This window comes from Macaca nemestrina, chromosome 6 (assembly GCF_043159975.1).
Source record: "Macaca nemestrina isolate mMacNem1 chromosome 6, mMacNem.hap1, whole genome shotgun sequence".
Lineage (NCBI taxonomy): Eukaryota > Metazoa > Chordata > Mammalia > Primates > Cercopithecidae > Macaca > Macaca nemestrina.
Genome location: NC_092130.1, coordinates 99534941 through 99555666, shown reverse-complemented (window position 1 = coordinate 99555666; position 20726 = coordinate 99534941). Strand labels below are relative to the sequence as shown.

At 38.0% G+C, this 20726-nt stretch overlaps 1 protein-coding gene across 2 annotated transcripts in view; it reads right to left on the bottom strand.

Annotated features, from left to right (window-relative positions):
* Nucleotides 1-4159: 4159 nt before the first annotated feature.
* The window catches only part of LOC105475111 (WD repeat domain 41), a 182657-nt gene continuing 166090 nt past the window's right edge, over nt 4160-20726 (bottom strand). For both annotated transcript variants that reach the window (XM_071098802.1, XM_011730118.2), the window contains 6 exons: nt 20070-20180; nt 11323-11507; nt 8754-8875; nt 7842-7930; nt 6780-6913; nt 4160-4349 (listed from right to left, as the gene is read on the bottom strand). In XM_071098802.1, the coding sequence (XP_070954903.1) occupies nt 4197-4349; nt 6780-6913; nt 7842-7930; nt 8754-8875; nt 11323-11507; nt 20070-20180 (794 nt within the window). In that variant the 3' untranslated portion in view covers nt 4160-4196. The remainder of the gene's footprint in view (nt 4350-6779; nt 6914-7841; nt 7931-8753; nt 8876-11322; nt 11508-20069; nt 20181-20726) is intronic.

Sequence of the window (20726 nt, the reverse complement as noted above, 5' to 3'; positions counted from 1 at the left end):
GCTAGTTATAAAACATTGCTGGACCAGAATGACCCTATAATTTCCTAAGATCATTCTTTATTTCTAATTTAAGTTTTTTAAATTTACTTGCCCTCTAAGTCAGGACTGGTTAGCATTCTGGGGCAAAAAAACAAGCTTATCAGTTCACACAGAACCTACTCAGCTATAGAGAGAGAAACAGAAGGGATGATCCTGTGCCCTTGTGCTCTGTGAATATAGCCAGAGACTGAGGTAATAAATATATTTAAATAAAAATGACAAGGCATTTGTACACATTGTAACACTATGTAGTGTTACTTCTGCTATTGCAAGTATATTAAGTGTTGAAAGCTAAACGCAGGAAATGGAGAAAATGTACATAATATACATTGATCCATTATTCTAAATCGAAAGTCCAACTTTTAGGAGCAGTCTACCTGCAACTACTGAACACCATCAGGTTTGAGACCCTACGAGAATTTCCCATCATACTGTTATCCCCGATCTTTCTGACTTTAGGGCATGCATGAAAACAAAAGCAATCTAGTCCCTAGGGCTGGAGACTGCCCTCTAGACAGTTTTTCATGGCAGAAAATTAGAATACAAGTATACCTCATTTTATTGCATTCTGTTTCATTGTGCTTCAAAGATACTGTCATTTCTACAAATTAAGGGCTTGTGGCCACCCTGCATTGAGTAAGTCTATTGGGGCATTTTCACAACATGGGCTCACTTTGTGTAAGTGTCACATTTTGGTAATTTTTACAGTATTTCAAATGTTTTTATTCTTGTATCTGTCATGGTGATCAGTGATCTCTGTTACTACTGTAATTGTTTTAGGGTACTGCAAACCATGCCCATATAAGACAGTGAACTTAATTGATAAATCTTGTGTATATTCTAACTGTTCCACCAACAAGCGGTTTCCAATCTCTCCCTCTTCTTGGACCTCCCTATTCCCTGAGATACAACAATTTTGAAATTAAGCCAATTAATAACTTACAGTAGCCTCTAAATGTGCAAGTAAGAGTCACGCCTCTCACTGTAAATCAAAAGCTACAGATAATTAAGCTTAGTTGAAGAAGGCATGCTGAAAGCCCAGGCAGGTCAAAAAGCCATGCCTCTTACACCAGTTAGCCAAGTTATGCAAAGGAAGAGTTCTTGAAAGTGTTACTCCAGTGAACATGCAAACAAGAAAGTGAAACAGCCTTATTACTGAGATGGAGAAAGTCTGAGTGGTCTATATACAAGACTAAACCAGCCACAACATTCTCTTAAGCCAAAGCCTAATTCTTCAATTCTTTGAAGACTGAGAGGTGAGGAAGCTACAGAAGAAAAGTTGGAAGCAAGCAGAGGTTGGTTCATGAAGCTATCTCCATTAACATCAAAGTGCAAGGGGAAACAGCAAGCCGTTATCCAGATGATCTAGCTAAGATCACTGAAGGTGACTACAGTGAACAACTGAGTTTGTGAAGATGAAATGGCCTTCTATTAGAAGAAGATGTCATCTAGGACTTTCGTAGCTAGGGAGAAGTTCAATGCCTGCGAATGTAGCTGATGCCTTTAAGCTGAAGTCAAGAGTTTATTTACCAGTCCAAAAATCTTAAGGTCCTTAAGAATTATGTTAAATCTACTCTGCCCATGCTCTAGAAGTGGAATAACAAAGCCTGGATGACAGCACATCTGTTTATAGCATGGTTTACTGAATATTTAAACCTATGGTTGAGAACTCAAATTTCTTTCCAAATATTACTGCTCATTGACAATGTACCTGGTACCTAAGAATTCTGATGGAGATGTACAAGGAGGTCCGTGGTGGTGTCTGCATGCCTGCTACCACAACATCTATGCTGCAGTCCATGGGTCAAGGATTCACTTTGACTTTTAAGTCTTATTTAAGAAATACATTTCATAAAGCCTTAGCTGCCCTAACTAGTGATTCCTCTCATGGGTCTGGCCAAAGTCAACTGAAAACCACCTGGGAAGCATTTATCATTCTAGATGCCGCTAAGAACATTCTGATTCATGGGAGGTGGTTAAAATTTCAACGTTAAAAGGAGTCTGGAAGAAGTGGAGTCTGAAGGTAATAGATGAGAAGTTGCTTAAGAATGTGTATAGAAAGTAGTTTCTGGAGACAGTCATTTCCACAGTGAAGGTGCTGTTAAACACCGTTGAAATGACAACAAAGGATTTAGAATATTCTATAAACTTACTTGATAAAGGAGCATCAGGGTTGGAGATGACAGACTCTAAATTTTGAAAGAAGTTCTATTGTGGGTAAAATGCTATTAGAAAGTATTACATGTTACAGAGGTACCTTTGTGAAAGGAAGTCAATTGATTTGGAAAACTTCATTGCTGTCTTATTTTAAGGAACTGCCACAGCCACCCCAACCTTCAGCAAGCACCTTAGTCAAGACCCTCCACCAGCAAAAAGATTATGACTCACTGAAGGCTCAGATAGCATTTTTTAGCAATAAAGTATTCTTAAGGTATGTACATTTTTTAGAAATTTAAGACTGCAGTATAAACAAAAGTTTTATAGGCACCAGGAAACCAAAAACTCGATGTGACTCACTCTATTTGCAATACTTGCTTTTTTGATGTGGTCTGAAATCTAACCTGTAATATCTCTGAGGTATGCCTGTATAATGACGGAAGGAATTTGCTGTGGTACTTATGGTACCATTTGCTTCCAAAATTCATGTGATTTCTACCACTCCATTTGAATAGATTACTATCACAAAACACTAGCCTAGAACAGGCTAGGAAGTAAAACAGTTAAAAATCTATGACTCCCGTGTGTCATACAACTTAAGAAAACAACTTTACAAATGTATGGGCTAATACAGATTTTCTAAAGGAAAAAGCATGTGAGTAATGGGAGAAAGTCTTTTGTAATGGAGGTAGCTTAAGTTTTAATATTTCTCCATAAAACTTTTCATGACTCAATGTTATTTGGATTTAAAGTAGTCATATAAGCCTCTCATTCAGTCTTCAATTCCTATTTTTAGAGCTGCTCAGTGATACTGGGCACTACAGAGTTAATTGCAAGGCCTTACCACATTGGGCTTCAGTTTCCTCATTTATAACATTATGCCATTGATCTACCTAGATGACCTTAACTCTTCCAGTCTTTGACAGTAGGTAGTTGTGGAAGCAACTGTCAAAGCTAAAACTAGTAAAAAGAACTCTGAAGATTCCCTTTAGGATTATTTGTATAATGAACACATAAATCTGTAGAAAGTTTTCCGTAAGAAGGGTCAGTCTGCTAACATCAGTCACATTGCCCTTTCTTAATCAGTAGTTTAAGAATTTCAGTCTTTAATGTGTAGACTACTTTACTTTCTCATTTTTTTATTTTTTAGCACCAAAAGGAAAAAACATATGGTTACAAGGCTGGTTATAGTGTCTCAATGGGCACTGCAAAGAACTACATAAATGAAGTCTGTCTCAAGCAATTCGTGTTTGAGTCAGTGGTCAGATGGGGCAGTTGCGCTCAGCTGCAGTCTGACTCTGGAAACACTGTGCCTCTCAAATGATCTAGAGCTCATCCTTGGCGTACATGAGGGGCAGTTGTTGTTCTAGTACCAATTTAGCCCATGGCTGTTCAAGCCACTTTGCACTGGGAAAAATACACCCTCATAAGATTCCTATCCATTTGAGTTCATATAGGTTTTAGTAGCTAGAACTAAAAAACATTTTTAAATTATCTAAACAAATTGATACCCCCAAAAACTTGCCATACATTAGCAGTACATATGTTCATTTTTTTGGCTGAGAGATTCAAGTTTGTGCTATACAGAACACTAACAGTTACTATAAGACTAGGAAAATTTGCAGGAGAAAGGCTATTTTTAAACTTCACAATAATTCTAAAGGAAGCCAAATAATAAATGCCATAACTTAACTATTACCTCTATTTGTACCTTTCACAAGGGTCTAGGTTCAAAATAAGCTCAGAACACAGCACTCACCACTTCAACAGCAGCTGAAAGTCAAATGGAAAACTTGTGGTATATTCTTTGGAGAATATACTAGGACCTGAGAAGCAACATGTTCCTGGTTGGTAGGTCCACAAAAACTTTAAATATGTAGAATTTTATGGACTGACAAAAAAAATTACCAATTTAAGTGATCAATATATTAATAGTTTTCAAAGTAGTACCCGATATTTGATGTTCAAGGTTCATGCATGTGTATTTTTAATTCCTTAAACTAGACAGCAAGGTATAAGTCACCATTCTCCTCTAATTTTTGAAATAATCTTAAACTGCGCAATCCAGATTCTCGCTCTCCATTTTTCCACAAAATAATGAGATGATCAGCAGAGCATGTCACTAGTCCGTGATCTTCAAAGTATAGAAACATCTGTAAAGAAAATTAAAACTGATTATAGTGACCCTGAAAAGCAGAGAAGTGGCTAATACCACATTAACATATGTGCGTGTGAGATACATGCCTTAAGACTCCTTTGGATCTGCGTGTAGAACTTCATTTTTCAGTATTGGTAACAGTCACATACAAATAATAGCTAATATTTTAATCAGAATTTTGTTAATACTGTTCAACTACAGAATAGCTATTTTTGTAAAGTACATGAATTCCCATAGTTCTTCCAGATGTTTTCATAATCTGATTTTTCAAGTATTGGTTTTACTTAACCATTACTTATGTATAATGGCTATGGATAAAATGCCTGAATTCTAAATTTCCCAAGATAATCACTGGCTTCAGCTCTCTCTATAAAAGTAGATATACTCAATCCATAGGTATTGAATGTCAGAACTAGGTTTATGGTTCCTCCCTCAAGAAGATTCTGAAAAGCAAATCATAATTGAAACAATAAAGGTACCAATGAAAGATTATGTAATCAGGCACTAAATAATGCAGTACAGACTCTGACATGCCACAGAAATTCAGAAAAAGCTTCAAAGTGAGAAAATGCCCCAAGTAAGGGGAAGGGGCTTGTCCAGTGAAGGAATAGGCTGGAAGCTAAGAATAGGAAAACAGTGTTGACAGAAGGCAACACGAATACTATGGGGTGAAGAGTTGTATCAGAGAGAAGTGAACCAATGAAAAGGATGAGGTCCTCGAAGGAAAGGGTGAAATAAAAGAGAAACAGGGCTGGGTGTGGTGGCTTACGCCTGTAATCTCAGCACTTCGGGAGGCCAAGGTGGGTGGACTGCCCAGGTCAGGAGTTCACGAAACCAGCCTGGCCAAACATGGTGAAACCCTGTCTATACTAAAAATTAGCTGGCCATCTGTAATCTCAGCTACTCGGGAGGCCAAGGAAGGAGAATCGCTTGAACCCAGGAGGCGAAGGTTGCAGTGAGCGGAGATCACGCCATTGCACTCCAGCCTGGGCGACAAGAGCAAAACTCCCTCTCGGAAAAAAGAGAACAAGAGTTTTCTCTAAAATGACTTATACATTTCTGAAGACCACAGGAGAAGACTCAGCTGAGGATGCAGGAGTGAAGGGAGGAAATATGGGAGCAGAATTCCTTGGGAAACTGGAAAACACAAAATTCAATATACAGGTGGAGGGGTTGAGCCAGTAGAGCAAGGATGAAAATATAAAAGAAATGAGGACCAGCCCGGCCAACATGGCGACACCCCGTCTCTACTAAAAATACAAAAATTAGCTGGGTGTGGTGGCGGGCACCTGTAATCCCAGCTACTCGGGAGCCTGAGGCAGGAGAATCGCTTAAACCTGGAAGGTGGCGGGTGCAGTGAGCCAAGATCGTGCCACTGCACTCCAGCCTGGGCAAGAGAGAGAGATACTGTCTCAAAAAAAGAAATGAGGAAATTCAGGTGACACTGCAGAGATAGCCTAGGTTTTATCAGCAAAGCCAGAGATGCTTTTTAAAAATGTTCAGGTCTCAACACTTTCACTCAGGAAAATTCCTAAGAAGCTGACACTTACATAATGAGAAATGTGCCACATTCAAACACATTTGAATGTGTTTTACATGGGGTTTTCTCCACCATCTAAAAACCTTTTTTATGAGTTCCTACTATTTAAAAATATAAAGTCCAAACTCCTCAGCCTCAATGACATTCATAATCTGACCCCAAACCACATCCCCAGGCATAAGCTTTATCTCCTACTAGTGTCTGTTCACAGGAACTCAGCACTCCAGCCTAGCCAAGGTGCTCTTTGCCACCACATATATGCTATCTATGCCCTTCTGTCTACCACAGTCCACGCTTGCCACCCAACCAGAAACAAAGTTAAAAACTGAGCTACTTGTTAGAGGAAAGCAAAGATAACTATGACACTGCACCCAACATCAAGGAGCTTATGGTGACAAGGCTATATACTCATCCTACTAAACTTAAAGTATCAAGTCCCATATCCTCTAACCATTTACAAGATTCAGCAAGAAATGTTTCTTCCTTCAAAGGCAGGTGAAAACAGGACTCTGTTCATAAATTTGATAAAGGCCCCTGGAATTTGATTCTGTTAAGGCTTTACCTGTATACACATAACCACAACCCTTCATGCATTCTCTGTTGACTGTTGTGTTATAGTCAGCATTATTCACACTGCCCTTATGGTCAGCTATCTCCAGCTCATAAATAATGGTGATTAAGCCCATTCTTAAAAGCAATGCATTCCTTGTTTCCTCAAATCATATCTCCGGAAAGGGAAATCCTAACTGCACATACTATAGCCTATCCCATTCTATATTCAGATCTACGAAAAAGTATATGCCTTTATGAGACCGACTGAATGAAAAGAGCAATGAAAAGGAAAAGCAGGAGTTGCCTGGACATTCTATGTCTGAAAAGCAATACCTCCACAGATGACGAGTGTCCAATCAAATCTCCAATAAGCTCCAGTGAACATGAAGTAGCGTTTTCTTGCTGCTTTTTAACAGGCTGGCTGGCTTGTTTGTTGACTCTTCCAAATCCCCACATGTTAAAAAAACCTAGAAAAAGAATCATTTCCAAAATGACTGTGCTCTATACGTACAATAATAACATGAGATCAGAAAAACAGAAAATTTAAATGTGAAGAGGTTCCAGACTTATTTTAGTCAAGGGCTAAGTGGACAGTACTGAGTTTTTGGAATATGTTATCTCATCTTTCTTAGCTAACCAGGTCTGTTCTTCATCTCTTTTTATTGCCCCTAGTCACCCACTGGTGAAGGTATATTAACAAAAAGACACTTGGAATAAAACAGGACAGAAACAAAGCTTGAATGGCAGTGTCTAACTGTCAAGGGAAAAAAAGGGCAAAACTCAGATCAACAAACAAGGCACGGGGGAAAATCTGTATGTGTATGTGCAAAAGCAACACCCCAGGACTTCAGGAACTCAAAAGAACCAGAAGCAACTAGGTACCAGCATCTGATTTCTTGTGCAAAGGTTGGTAACTAATTTATTCAACCCTTCAGAGTTTTGTTTTTCAAATTAAACACCTGGAAGTCAAGAGCTCATGCAATTATGATGTAAGCACACAAGGAAAAATGTATTTTTCCATAAATTGAGTTCAACATCAACGGTAAAGAACACTTTAGTTTGACATCTGACAGTACAAATTTTGTGTATCAGTCAGAATTAAAGACAATATAAATGAATACTTCATTAGGCCATTTGGTCATTCAGATGACCAGAAAGTAAATTTTCCCTCAATAAAGTCTCTATCTTACTTGAAATGAAGTGGGAGTTCTACATTAGGGCAGCATTAAGCTGTAAATCCTAGATCTCAATTACCATATGCTTTCTACAAACACCTGATGCCTATTTGGAGCATTTCTATACTATTTTAGTGGTTTCACATAATCGCCCTTCTCCTGCCTTTCACGTGAGAAGAAAGGACAGAGAAAAAGACTACCTTTCTGAGAGAAGACACACCTGTTGGGACAGGCTCAGCTGCAAGCTGCTGTTTTTCTCTTAACTCCCAAATGCGTACACTGCCATCTTCTGAGCATGAGATTAACTGCCTGTCAGAACAGAAAATCAGTAACACAAAGAGAGCGCACCACTGAGGACCAATGCTAAATTTGCAGTGAAAGAAATCAGTGGAGCCCTCAACTGCTTTTATTCAGCTCTTAGCAGGAACTGACAAAAATCACAATTTAACATGACGTTACAACACAAACTAAAAGCACCTTTTAGGAAAGCCACATGTTATACATTACATTAGCTCAAATGCTATAAATTTATTCTCTTCATTTAAAAAAATGCACTTGGGAAAACTGTGAATTGTACTTCACAATGTCCTAAGCAGCCCCCTCCCCTCCTCTTGCTACTCTCTTCTCTGGGTGCCTCTCACTCCAAAAATATCCTGCATAGAAAATAACGACATTCCCTGTCCATATGTTCATCCCTAGAAGCTCAGCAGCAAATCTACCCTGAGAGGAAACCACTCTCTTAGTAGCCTCATATAACAAGGAGACTAGCAGCCATTTGATTCTGGACATAAACAAACAAAAAGAAGGTAGGTTTATGAGAAACATAAAAATTGGTACACTGTAAGTGGCCCCAAAGTCATTTTCATTGTGAAATACCAAATTTTAAATCATCTCTTCTTACAATGAAATTCGACGTAATTCATTTGAACCTTTCTTCTTGTAAATTCTGTAATTTACAGAATTTAAATTTAATTTAAATGCTTGAGACAGCCCTCAGGCATTCTCCATTTCCAAAAGAACACAGCAGGTCAAGCCATGAAGCCAGGTAACTTGGCCACTTGAGAAATTACAATGGAAGCCCTGGGAACCGTGACTTGCTTTCATCTGCTGCAGAACAGATGGGAACTTGTACCTGTTTGGAAGTTTGGCAATGTGCAGGACGCTGGAGTCATGTGCAGTTTTCTGGCAGGCAATCACACGCTTCATGTGAAGGTTATACACGTATAAACCCCTTCCAACTGCAGCAAATACATTCTAGGGGAGAAGTCAGAAATGGGCGTAAAACTAGCACTCACCCTTCCTACTGTAATGGATTTCCAGCCCTCGTGTGACATCAGAAAGCCACTGTTACCTTCCCCATTCCTAGCCTTTAGCCCAAATTACAGTACTAATCTCTGAAACCCCAAAATGTCAAAGCACTAAGGAAAGCTCCAAGCATTTAGAAGGTAGGACACAACCACTAATGGAGAGAAAGGTCTGCATAGTATATCCCTTTGCGCCACTTTCTTCCTCACTGAAATAGATCTAAAGAAAAGCTATAGCTGACAGCCTGGCTCTGCAGTGGAAGCTGTTGAGGGATAATCTGAGTTTTCATTTAAATAACACTATATCCTTGGGAAAATTACCTAGCTTCTTCTGCCTGAAAAATGCAAGCAAAATTACTTGCATTCCACATCTTCAGCAATCAGGAGACCTACGAGTGATATGAAAAAGCATGGCTACAGTGGCATTATCATCATGCAATCCTCTGAAGGTTTCACAAAAACATTTTTCCAAATGTACTATTAGAAGAAAATACCTTTTTACTAAAACAACTTTAATCTTTTGAAAGCATTTCCGCCAATACTTATCTCACTTCAGCCTCACATCTTGTTAAGAAAGGCAAGCATCATTGCCATTTGCCAGATAAGGAAGTTAAAATTAAAGAGATTAAAGTCACACAAGAAATGAGACATGGAGTCAATATTAGAATCAAGGTCGTGTTACTCCAGTCCCTCAGTGCCTTGCTCGTTCCTCGCATGACAGACTCACATGCAGTAGTAGCCTTTGAAATTTTTGCAAGCACTTGTCCTACAATCATTCATTCTTAAGCCATAGATATCCCCATGAGGTAGACCTTTCAAATATCCCTACATATTGCCTGCTTGTTTTGACCAGAGATTCTGGGCCCTCCATCCTTTCTCACACAGCCTCCAAGACTACAAACTCAACTCAGACCTATAGTGACTGAACCAAAGCTTGCTGGAATCTTAAATCTGGAATGATCCCCTTGACTCTCAGGATTAGTACTCCACAATCAGCAATGCAGCTGATGCCCAATGCAGGTGCATTAATGAACAGTGCTAGCCAATGTGCTAAAATGGAAAGCCCTATGGATTGTATTCAATGCCAACATCCCCCGAAACTTATTCTACAGACCAGGAAATCTGGGCATAGTTTAAGTAATTTATCCAAGGTCAGGAAAAAAATTAAAAACACAATTAGAGAATTCATGAGCTTTGGAGGCAGCATTTACTCAATGGAGACACTATCCCTGCTATCAATAACTAATGGTCCTTTACAGAAGGAAAGAACTCACAACAAAGAAAAATTAGGGAAAACTATACAATGCTTTATCCAGCATATATAGTAGAAAATAAACATCAATCAAAAAATTTAAGATGAAAAGAAATACAAAACAAAAAACTTTTAAATATTAATTTTTACAAAAGTGAGAAAAAAACATGTAACACTTAAAATATATAATTTGTAGGGCTACAACTCTAAGTGATCTAGTCTCCATCTTTTCTGAGACCATACTGTTTTTACCATGTATATTTAACTTTTTTCAAAATAAAGTTGGGATACAAAGAAACAATCTTTGAATATATTAGTATTTTTAAGTCCTGTTCCTATCCTAATCTCTCGTTTTGTTTTTAAAGAGTGGTGCAAAGAAAAATGGATCATATTCTCCCCCTGCCACAGAACATACTACTGAAATTTTTAATAAAAATAACAGGCATGCTGTTAGAAAATCTAAACAGTATAGAAAGTCACAAAACAGAGAAAAGCCTCCCCAACTCCTCCTCCTCGAAGGGTACAACTCATAAACATTTCTTGTAATTACATTTAGAAAAGTTAATTGCCCTTTAAACACATTTTCTGAGCCCCTGATGCTAAGAGATTTGTTTTTTAGATCAGAGATAAGATTCAGTAGTCCACGGATACTAATCTGTTACAGCAAAACAGATCTCAAGTGCTTCAAGGGCATCACTCCCAAGCCCTATGGGATGGATATCAACAATTCTCACTCAATTTATCTTGCCCCAAGATGCCAGCAGACTGAGAGAAACATTCCTAAAATTTTAAATTTCCTTTGCCTCACTAAATGCACCAGATCTTCAAAATAATTCTTTTTCACTGTTTCTTAAAACAATTTTAAGCGTTAACCTCAAATCCAATGGGATTATTTAATCCAACCCAAAATTTCAATAGAGTTTTAAAATCTGTGCCCATTTAATCATTTACTTGCCTCGAGATTAGAAGCAAAGATTAAAATGCTTTTTTAACACAAATCATACAATTTTAGAAAAAAATCAGACCATTTTAAAGCACAACCTGAAACCATGATGATACCCTTTTATGTCCAACATGGGATTATATTTTTAAAATCAGGATTGGGTTTATGTAAAAGGCAAGTTTATAGTGTATAGATTTTTTACCTCTTCATCACACGTGAAATGATGAATAGAAATGTCATTTGATTTTTGACAGAGTTTTATTTCTTGTTGGGTGTCCAGTTGTGGAGATGGGTCCCAGAAGTTGCGTTCATAGGCCTGCATGGTCCAGTCCAGCGCATCCCAGATGATCAGCTCTCCGATGTGGGAGCCGGTGACAAAACTCAAATCTAGGAAAAGTTCACATAGGCCTCATTATTGATCATTTTATCTAGGTAAAGGTAAAACTGAATGGAATGTCTAGTAGTAATGCTCTATAAAACCACAGTAATTAGAACAGTGAGGTACCTAGGCAAGCCAACAGAAAGATTAATATAAGAATAAGAAGGCCAGAAATAGACTCAAATTATCTTAGTAATTTAGTATGTAACAATGATTGCATTTCATTTCAGTAAAGAAATACCTCATGCTGGAATATCTGGTTACATTTAAGGGGAATAAAAGTAAAAGAACATCATCTTGGATCATCCACCAAAATAAGTTTCAAATAGATTAAAACATGAAAGTTACTTAAAGGATGGAAGAAAATAAAAGTGAATACTTTTATGAGTGTGGAGTGGTAAAGGGCTCTCATGGAAGCAGAGTGGGGTGCCAGGGGAAGAGATCCTAGTAAATAGCTGCTTGGCAAAACAAAAACAAAGACCAGGCACAGTGGCTCACGCCTGTAATCCCAGCACTCTGGGAGGACGAGGCAGGTGGATCACCTGAGGTCAGGAGTTCGAGACCAGCCTGGCCAATATGGTGAAACACCATTTCTACTAAAAATACAAAAATCAGCTGGGCATGGTGGTGTGTGCCTTAGTCCCAGCTACTCGGGAGGCTGAGAACTGCTTAAACCTGGGAGGCGGAGGTTGCAGTGAACTGAGATCGCACCATTGCACTCCAGCCTGGGCAATAGAGCGAGACTCAGTCTAAAAAAAAAAAAAAAAACCACACACACACACACACACAAATACACTCAAATGACAAAAAGCTGGGAAAAAATTGCAACTTGGATGACAAAACAGGTTTATTATACTTGATACATAAGCAGTTCTTGGAAATTAAGAACAAGATAAATACAGCAGAAAAAAAAATGGGAAAAGGACCTGAAAAGGCAAAACAAATACAAATGGTCATTAAACATGTGAAAAGATGTTCAATTCCTTTAATAATCAAAGAAATAAAAAAAGAGAGATATCATTTATTTACTTATGAATCAGGAAATATTATAAAACAGGAAAATACCCAATACAGTACTGGCAAAAGCATAAGAAATCAGCACATTCATGTACTGCCTAATACACTGGCTTTTTTTTTCAAAGATTAATTTGCTAATATGTATCAAAACCTAAAAAATGTAAATCTCTTGATCCAACAATTCCACTTCTAGGAATTTATCCTGAAGGAAATACATAAATGTACAAGGTTGTTACATACATATATGTACAAATACACACTCTTAAAAATCTGAAGATAACTACACATCGAATTGAGAATTGAATAAATAAGACATCAACAAAATGAAATAGCAATGCTGTTATTAAAAATTAAGTTACAAAAGTATGCTTATCAATATAAGCTTAGATATGGAAATATACTTATGACATATTGTTACAAAACAGTAAACCATATGAACACACATGTACACACATACATATGCCCAGAAAATCACCTAGAAAGATGTGGACTGGTGTTTAATACTGGATAGTGGAAAGATTTTAACTTATATTTTTAATATTTTTCACTATTTTCATATTTTTCTACTATGATTACGTATAAGTTGTACCAGTTTTTAAAACCTTTAAAAGTGGATTTTTTCCATTTTACATATTATATACTTTACACACAACATATTTAATAGAACATGTACAACTGCTAGACTTATTTCAAATAAATGTAATTTATTTAAATTATTACATATTTAGGGTAAGACAGAAGAGTATAATGCACTTAGTCTAGAAATCCATGTTCTGATTTTGGCTCTGCCTGTTGCTAGCCAGGTGGTCTTTAGGAAGAAGTTTAACCTTTATCTTGGATTCCTCATGCATTAAATGAGATGACTGTAAAAATTAAATTGAATAATAAACAGGTAGCCATTTAAAAAAGACATCAAATGTTATCTTTGCACCCCTGGTAGTATTTTGAGCCCCTGGTATTATTCCACATTAACTGTATTAAAACATCCTATTACTTGTTAATTTAGGAATACATAGATGAGTAATTATGATTTAATTATTTCATTTATCAAATAAACCAGCAAGACAGAAATCTCTAATGATCACACGAACAATCTCTTAAGAGATACAGAATTACCAGCAACCCTACATGTAAACATTATTTGTCTTGGCTCCAAGGCTATAATAGGTAGATTATTAATATCTAATTTCTATAGTTCATTAACAGACTCTATAGAACTTACTCTGTGGAGAAATCACTTCTCATCTGTGGAGCAAAATGGGCTTCTAGTTTTAGTAGTGGGAAAGTTAAGGCAGTCCTAATCTTCCCAGGACCTTCTTTCCCACTCCTTTCCCTCCTTTTTCCAATTTCATTCAAACTACAGAAGAACCAGAGATGCTAAGGAGGGAAGATTCCCCTTGACTCTCACTCTGCATCTGTACTCGTAACACAGAATTAACCTACTGAGACCATGCAGCTGCCTGCTCTGACTTAATCCTCCAAGTGTCTGTGATTCCTCCATGCAGTAGAAACAAAATATTAACGACCAGTTGGAATTTTCCCTAAAAATAAAATACTGGCATTCAGCTGAGTCAGCATTCCCCCCCGCTCTGTCGCCCAGGCTGGAGTGCAGTAACACAATTTTGGCTCCCTGTAACCTCCACCTCCCAAGTTCAAGCGATTCCTGTCTCAGCCTCCTATGTGGCATGTGACACCAAACCTGGCTAATTGTATTCTTAGTAGAGACAGGTTTCGCCATGTTGGCCAGGCTGATCTCGAACTTCTGACCTCAAGTGATCCAACCCCCTCAGGCTCCCAAAGTGCTGGGATTACAGGCGTGAGTCACCGTGCCTGGCCAATCGGCACATATTTTTAAGCAGTTTACACATGGTAAACTAATTCCCAAATAGGTCATTCAAAATGTTTCATGACAACCAACCTCAATGATATATTATTAGTAGATGGATTTTCATCCTGTATCAAAAGCCACTTAGTATGAAAATCTCACCTGTTATCTGTCTATCCATCCCTCACAAGTACTAACACCTCATGATTACCAAAGCATGCTGGCAACATGATACAAGACAAGGAATAAAATAAAGGAGCACCCAGAGCCTTCTGCCTAGAGAGATTAGCAGTTATTTTTGGTCTGTCTTAGAAAACCTTCTGCCTGGGGCATTCCAATCTTTTTAGCAAATCTGGTACTCATTATCCACACTTGTTGGTGTTCTGTCATACAAGTTTAAGGTTGCCCTGGGGCCACCCCTCTGAAAATAAGACTTGCCCTGTGATGTACAATCCCAAGCAACTGGCCATATCTTTCATTGGTAGTGGGTGAGGAGAAAGAAGCAGAGCTGCAAGTGAAGCAGGGTATCGTACAACATAAACATTTCAGGATCACTGACATCCACATCACAGCTAACATGCCTATGTACTGAAAGATGAGATTGTCAGCAAATCATTTTCAAATTTTAACAGACTACTTGGTCATGTTTGATTCCTAAATATACTTTTGGCTTATTTATTATCTGTAGTATAATTTTATAGTCATAGAGTTTATAAAGTAAAAAGTACTTTAAAAGTAAAAAATCCAAAAGCTAGAAGAAGACAAGAAATAACTAAGATCAGAGAAGAATTGAAGGAGATAGAGACACGAAAAACTCTCCAAAAAAAATCAATGAATCCAGGAGCTATTTTTTTTTCTGAAAAAATTAACAAAATTGACCACTAGCTAGACTTATAAAGATGAAAAGAGAGAAGAATCAAATAGACACAATAAAAAATGATAAAGGGGATATCACCACTGACCCCACAGAAATACAAACTACCGTCAGTTAATATTATAAACACCTCTATACAAATAAACTAGAAAATCTAGAAGAAATGAATAAATTCCTGGACACATACACCCTCCCAAGACTAAACCAGAAGAAGTCAAATCCCTGAATAGACCAATAACAAGTTCTGAAATTGAGGCAGAAATTAATAGTCTACCAACCAAAAAAAGTCCAGGACCAGACGGATTCACAGCTGAATTCTACCAGAGGTACAAAGAGGAGCTGGTACCATTCCTTGCGAAACTATTCCAAACAACTGAAAAGGAGGGACTTCCTAATTCATTTTATGAGGCCAGCATCATCCTGATACCAAAACCGGGAAGAGACACAACAAAAAAAGAAAACTTCAGGCCAATATCGCTGATGAACATCGATGCAAAAATTCTCAATAAAATACTGGCAAACACAATCCAGCAGCACATCAAAAAACTTACCCACCACAATCAAGTAGGCTTCATCCCTGGGTTGCAAGGATGGTTCAACATATGCAAATCAATAAACATAATCCATCACATAAACAGAACCAATGACAAAAACCACATGATTATCTCAATAGATGCAGAAAAGGCCTTTGATAACATTTAACATCCCTTCATATTAAAAATTCTCAATAAACTAGGTATTGATGAAAGGTATCTCAAAATAATAAGAGCTATTTATAAGAAACCCACAGCCAATATCGTATGAATGGGCAAAAGCTGGAAGCATTCCCTTTAAAACCTGGTACAGGACAAGGATGCCCTCTCTCACCACTCCTATTCAACATAGTATTGGAAGTTCTGGCCAGGGCAATCAGGAAGGAGAAAGAAATAAAGGGTATTCAAATAGGAAGAGAGGAAGTCAAATTGTCTCTGTTTGCAGATGACATGATTGTATATTTAGAAAACCCCATTATCTCAGCCCAAAAACTCCTTAAACTGATAACCAACTTCAACAAAGTCTCAGGATACAAAATCCATGTGCAAAAACCACAAGAATTCCTTTATACCAACAATAGACAAGCAGAGAGCCAAATCATGAATGAACTCCCATTCACAATCACTACAAAGAGAGTAAAGTACCTAGGAATACAGCTAACAAGGGATGTGAAAGAGAACTATAAACCACTGGTCAAGAAAATAAGAGAGGACACAAATAAATGGAAAAACATTCCATCCTCATAGATAGGAAGAATCAATATCGTGAAAATGGCCAGACTGCCTAAAGTAATTTATAGATTCAATGCTATTCCCATCAAACTACCACTGACATTAAATTAGAAAAAACTATTTTAAATTTCATATAGAATCAAAGAAGACCCCGTATAGCCAAGACAATCCTAAGCAAAAAGAACAAAGCTGGAGACATCACGTTACCTGACTTCAAACTATACTACAAGGCTACAGTAACCAAAACAGCATGGAACTGGTACCAAAACAGACATATAAACCAATGGAGCAGAACAGAGACCTCAGAAATAACACCACACATCTACAGCCATCTGATCTTCAATAAACCTGACAAAAACAAGCAATGGGGAAAGGATCTCCTATTCAGTAAATAGTGCTAAGAAAACTGGCTAGCCATATGCAGAAAACAGACACTGGACCCCTTCCTTACACTTTATACAAAAATTAACTCAAGATGAATTAAAGACTTAAACGTAAGAAAGACCTAAAACCATAAAAACCCTATAAGAAAACCTAGGCAATACCATTCAGGACATAGGCATGGGCAAAGACTTCATGACAAAGATGCCAAAAGCAACTGCAACAAAAGCCAAAGCAGACAAATGGGATCTAATTAAAAAGAGCTTCTGCATAGCAAAAGAAACTACCATCAGAGTGAAAAGGCAATCTACAAAATGGGAGAAAATTTTTGCAATCTACCCAACAAAGGGCTAATATCCAGAATTTATAAGGAACTTTAATTTACAAGAAAAAAACAACCCCATCAAAAAGTGGGCAAAGGATATGAACAGGCACTTCTGAAGACATTTATGTGGCCAACAAACATACAAAAAAAAGCTCAACATCACTGATCATTAGAGAAATGCAAATCAAAATCACAAGATACCATCTCACACCAGTCAGAATGGCAATTAATTAAAAAGTCAGGAAACCACAGATGTTGACGAGGCTGTGGAGAATAGGAAGAACACTTTTACACTGTTGGTGGGAGTGTACATTAGTTCAACCATTGTGGAAGACAGTATGGCGATTCCTCAAGGATCTAGAACCAGAAATACCACTTGACCCAGCAATCCCATTACTGGGTATATACCTAAAGGACTATAAATCATTCTACTACAAAGGCACATGCACATGTATGTTTACTGCAGCACTATTTACAACAGCAAAGATACGGAACCAACCCAAATGCCCATCAATGATAGACTAGATAAAGAAAATGTGGCACATACACACCATGGAATACTATGCAGCCATAAAAAGGAATGAGATCATGTCCTTTGCAGGCACATGGTCATGAAGCTAGAAGCCATCATCCTCAGCAAACTAACACAGGAACAGAAAATCAAATGCCGCATGTTCTCACTCTAAGTGGAAATTGAACAATGAGAACATATGGACACAGAGAGGGGAACAACACACACCAGCACCTCTTGGGGGGAAGGGGAGGAAACTGAGAGGACAGGTTGATAGGGGCAGCAAACCACCATGGCACAAGTATACCTATGTAACAAACCTGCACATTCTGCACATGTATCCCATTATTTTTAGAAGAATTTTTTTAAAAAGATCATTTAAAAGGCAGTAAAAAGTATATGATGCTTTCTGTAACTTTCATTAACAATTTTTTCTTTAGTTTTCCCTTTTTTCCCCTTACGGATTTGGCAAAGGAATACTTGAAGAAAGTTTTCAGAAACTGCTGTAAGTTCCTCTGTGTCTCACATGGTAAAAGAAGTGCCATGAGGTTCAGGCTATCTAGTACCATCCCATCGTCTTCATTTCAGTAACCATGCTGGCTCAATAGTACCAGTGCTTCGCTGCTAAAACAAAGTAACTACGCGTGACCAGTGTAATGGGCCAAATACTGCTGGGCTTTTCTCAGCAGCCCTGGGAACTTGAGACTTAAGACTCAGTGTCACCAATGAGGCTTCAGAGGGCTTCCCAAGTAAGAACTTGCCTTTTGTGCTATGTCTCCATCCACGGCTAGAGAACAAGAGCCCCCAGAGAACATTAAAGGGACACCAGCAACCACTGTTCTATCACCACAGACAATCTAGTCCTTAGAAAGACCTGCAGCTGGGTTTTACAGTAAGATGGCTATTAGGGAGGAAGATTTTGGAGCTGGGAGGGACATTCTTACTGGTATATCTGAACACATGACTGAATGGACACAAATGGAGACTAGGCTTGGTACTCTCTGTGCCCCTTGCTCCCCTTTGTCTCACGCTTACACAAAATACTGCTTAAAAACAAAGCCGGCCAGGCTCGGTGGCTCATGCTTGTAATCCCAGCACTTTGGGAGGCTGAGGCAGGCAGATCATGAGGTCAGGAGTTCGAGACCAGCCTGGCCAATATGGTGAAACCCTGTCTCCACTAAAAGTACAAAAATTAGCCAGGCGTGGTGGCATGCGCCTGTAGTCCCAGCTACTTGGGAGGCTAAGACAGAAGAATTGCTTGAACCTGGGAGGCAAAAGTTGCAGTGAGTCAAGACCGCGCCACTGAACTCCAGCCTGGGTAACACAGGGAGCCTCCGTCTCAAAAATAAAATAAAATAACATAACATAACATAACATAACATAACATAACATAACATAACATAAAATATAAAATAAAATAAAATAAAATATAAAATAAAATAAAATAAAATAAAATATAAAATAAAATAAAATAAAATAAAATAAAATAAAATAAAATAAAATAAAATAACAAAGCCAAGCCAGGCCTCAGGGAGATATGTTGCTGGGGTGCTGTCTAGTCCTTCCACTACATCGTATTCCCAGCATCCTTACAGGAGCGTCCTGCAGGCTCCACCAGACTATCAAACTGAAGCCACCAAGAGTCCTCTCACATGACTTCATACACAGATCACCCAGCACAGTTCTGATGATATAAGCTGTCACTTATTTGCAAGTGAACTGAATGTCAAGATCAGTGGTTTGTGATCTTGCCATCTGATGTCAGATTTAGCTCACAGGCGATACTCATTAAAATCATTTAGGAAGCCAAATAGGATGTACAGCAAGTCAAAACCCCCATCATAAGGAAGGGAAGACACGACCCATTTTCTGCAGACTTTTACTTTAGTTTGGTGTTATTGTTTGAGAGTCTTCAATCAGGATTACAACTGGCTTGAATCCTGCTCATTCTAGTGTAAGTGTATATGCTGTGTGATATTGTATGGTGTGGACGGCAAGACAAAAGGGCATATTTCCAATCTCTTTACAAAAGAGGAACTAGCCAGAACCACCTGCCAAAAATGCTGAAACAGCCTGTGACAGTCATCCCACAGCTACCAAGCGGCGCCTGAGATTATGTTCTCCTCTATTTTCTTTTCTCTGCCTTACTCTATTTTCCTTGTCCCTAAATCTTAGACCTAGCAATCTAGGGAACTTGCTCAGCTCCACTGGCTAAAACTTCAGAGTAAAAGAGAATGACAATCCCTACTAATCTAAAGCATTATTTTAATGACTTATGCTAGAATCCCAGAACAAAGCAAGGCTCATGGTTCAGAGCAGGTTGTGTTAACAGGCACAAAATTGTACACAATAAATGTACACAATGAGCTTACCATTGACATTAATCAATGAGAGAATATTATCCTGGTGATCAAGAAGGTGCTTAATTTCAAGAATATCCCATTCTAGTGATCCTTCTGTGGGTGCTACCAACCTGAAAATTACTAAATGAAAAAGACAGATAAAATTTTATTACAATGTTCAGAGGATAAAATTCCACTTCTTCTCTAAAAAAAAGCATTTCATTAAGTGAAAAATACCTACCATACTGAAAAACCCATTTCCAAAAAACAAAAAGCCATATTCATACTACTTTAAACTATTTCTTTCAAATGCTTGAGATGTTTGAGATGATCTACTAAAACCCACACTGAATGTGTCCTGAAGAACCCTCTTCCTTTACTGACTTTTCCAAACACTGAAGCTCCCATTCTCTCTAGGGTTTCGATGGATGTCTGGCTATCTCAACTCACTCACTCCCTAGCCAGTGACTAGCCCACATTCCTGAATCACCTCCACCATCAGCTTTCTCTACTCATGTCCCCAGGCCAATAAGCATTACTACAGAATAAGCTGCAAATCCAAGCTTAACTTCAACTCAGTAAAGACATAAGCAGCTTCTTTTTTAAAAAGTTTTTGATTCCTAGGCATATACCATTAAATTATAAATTCTCTGAGTATGTCTTATAATGTTTATATGTCATGCAGTT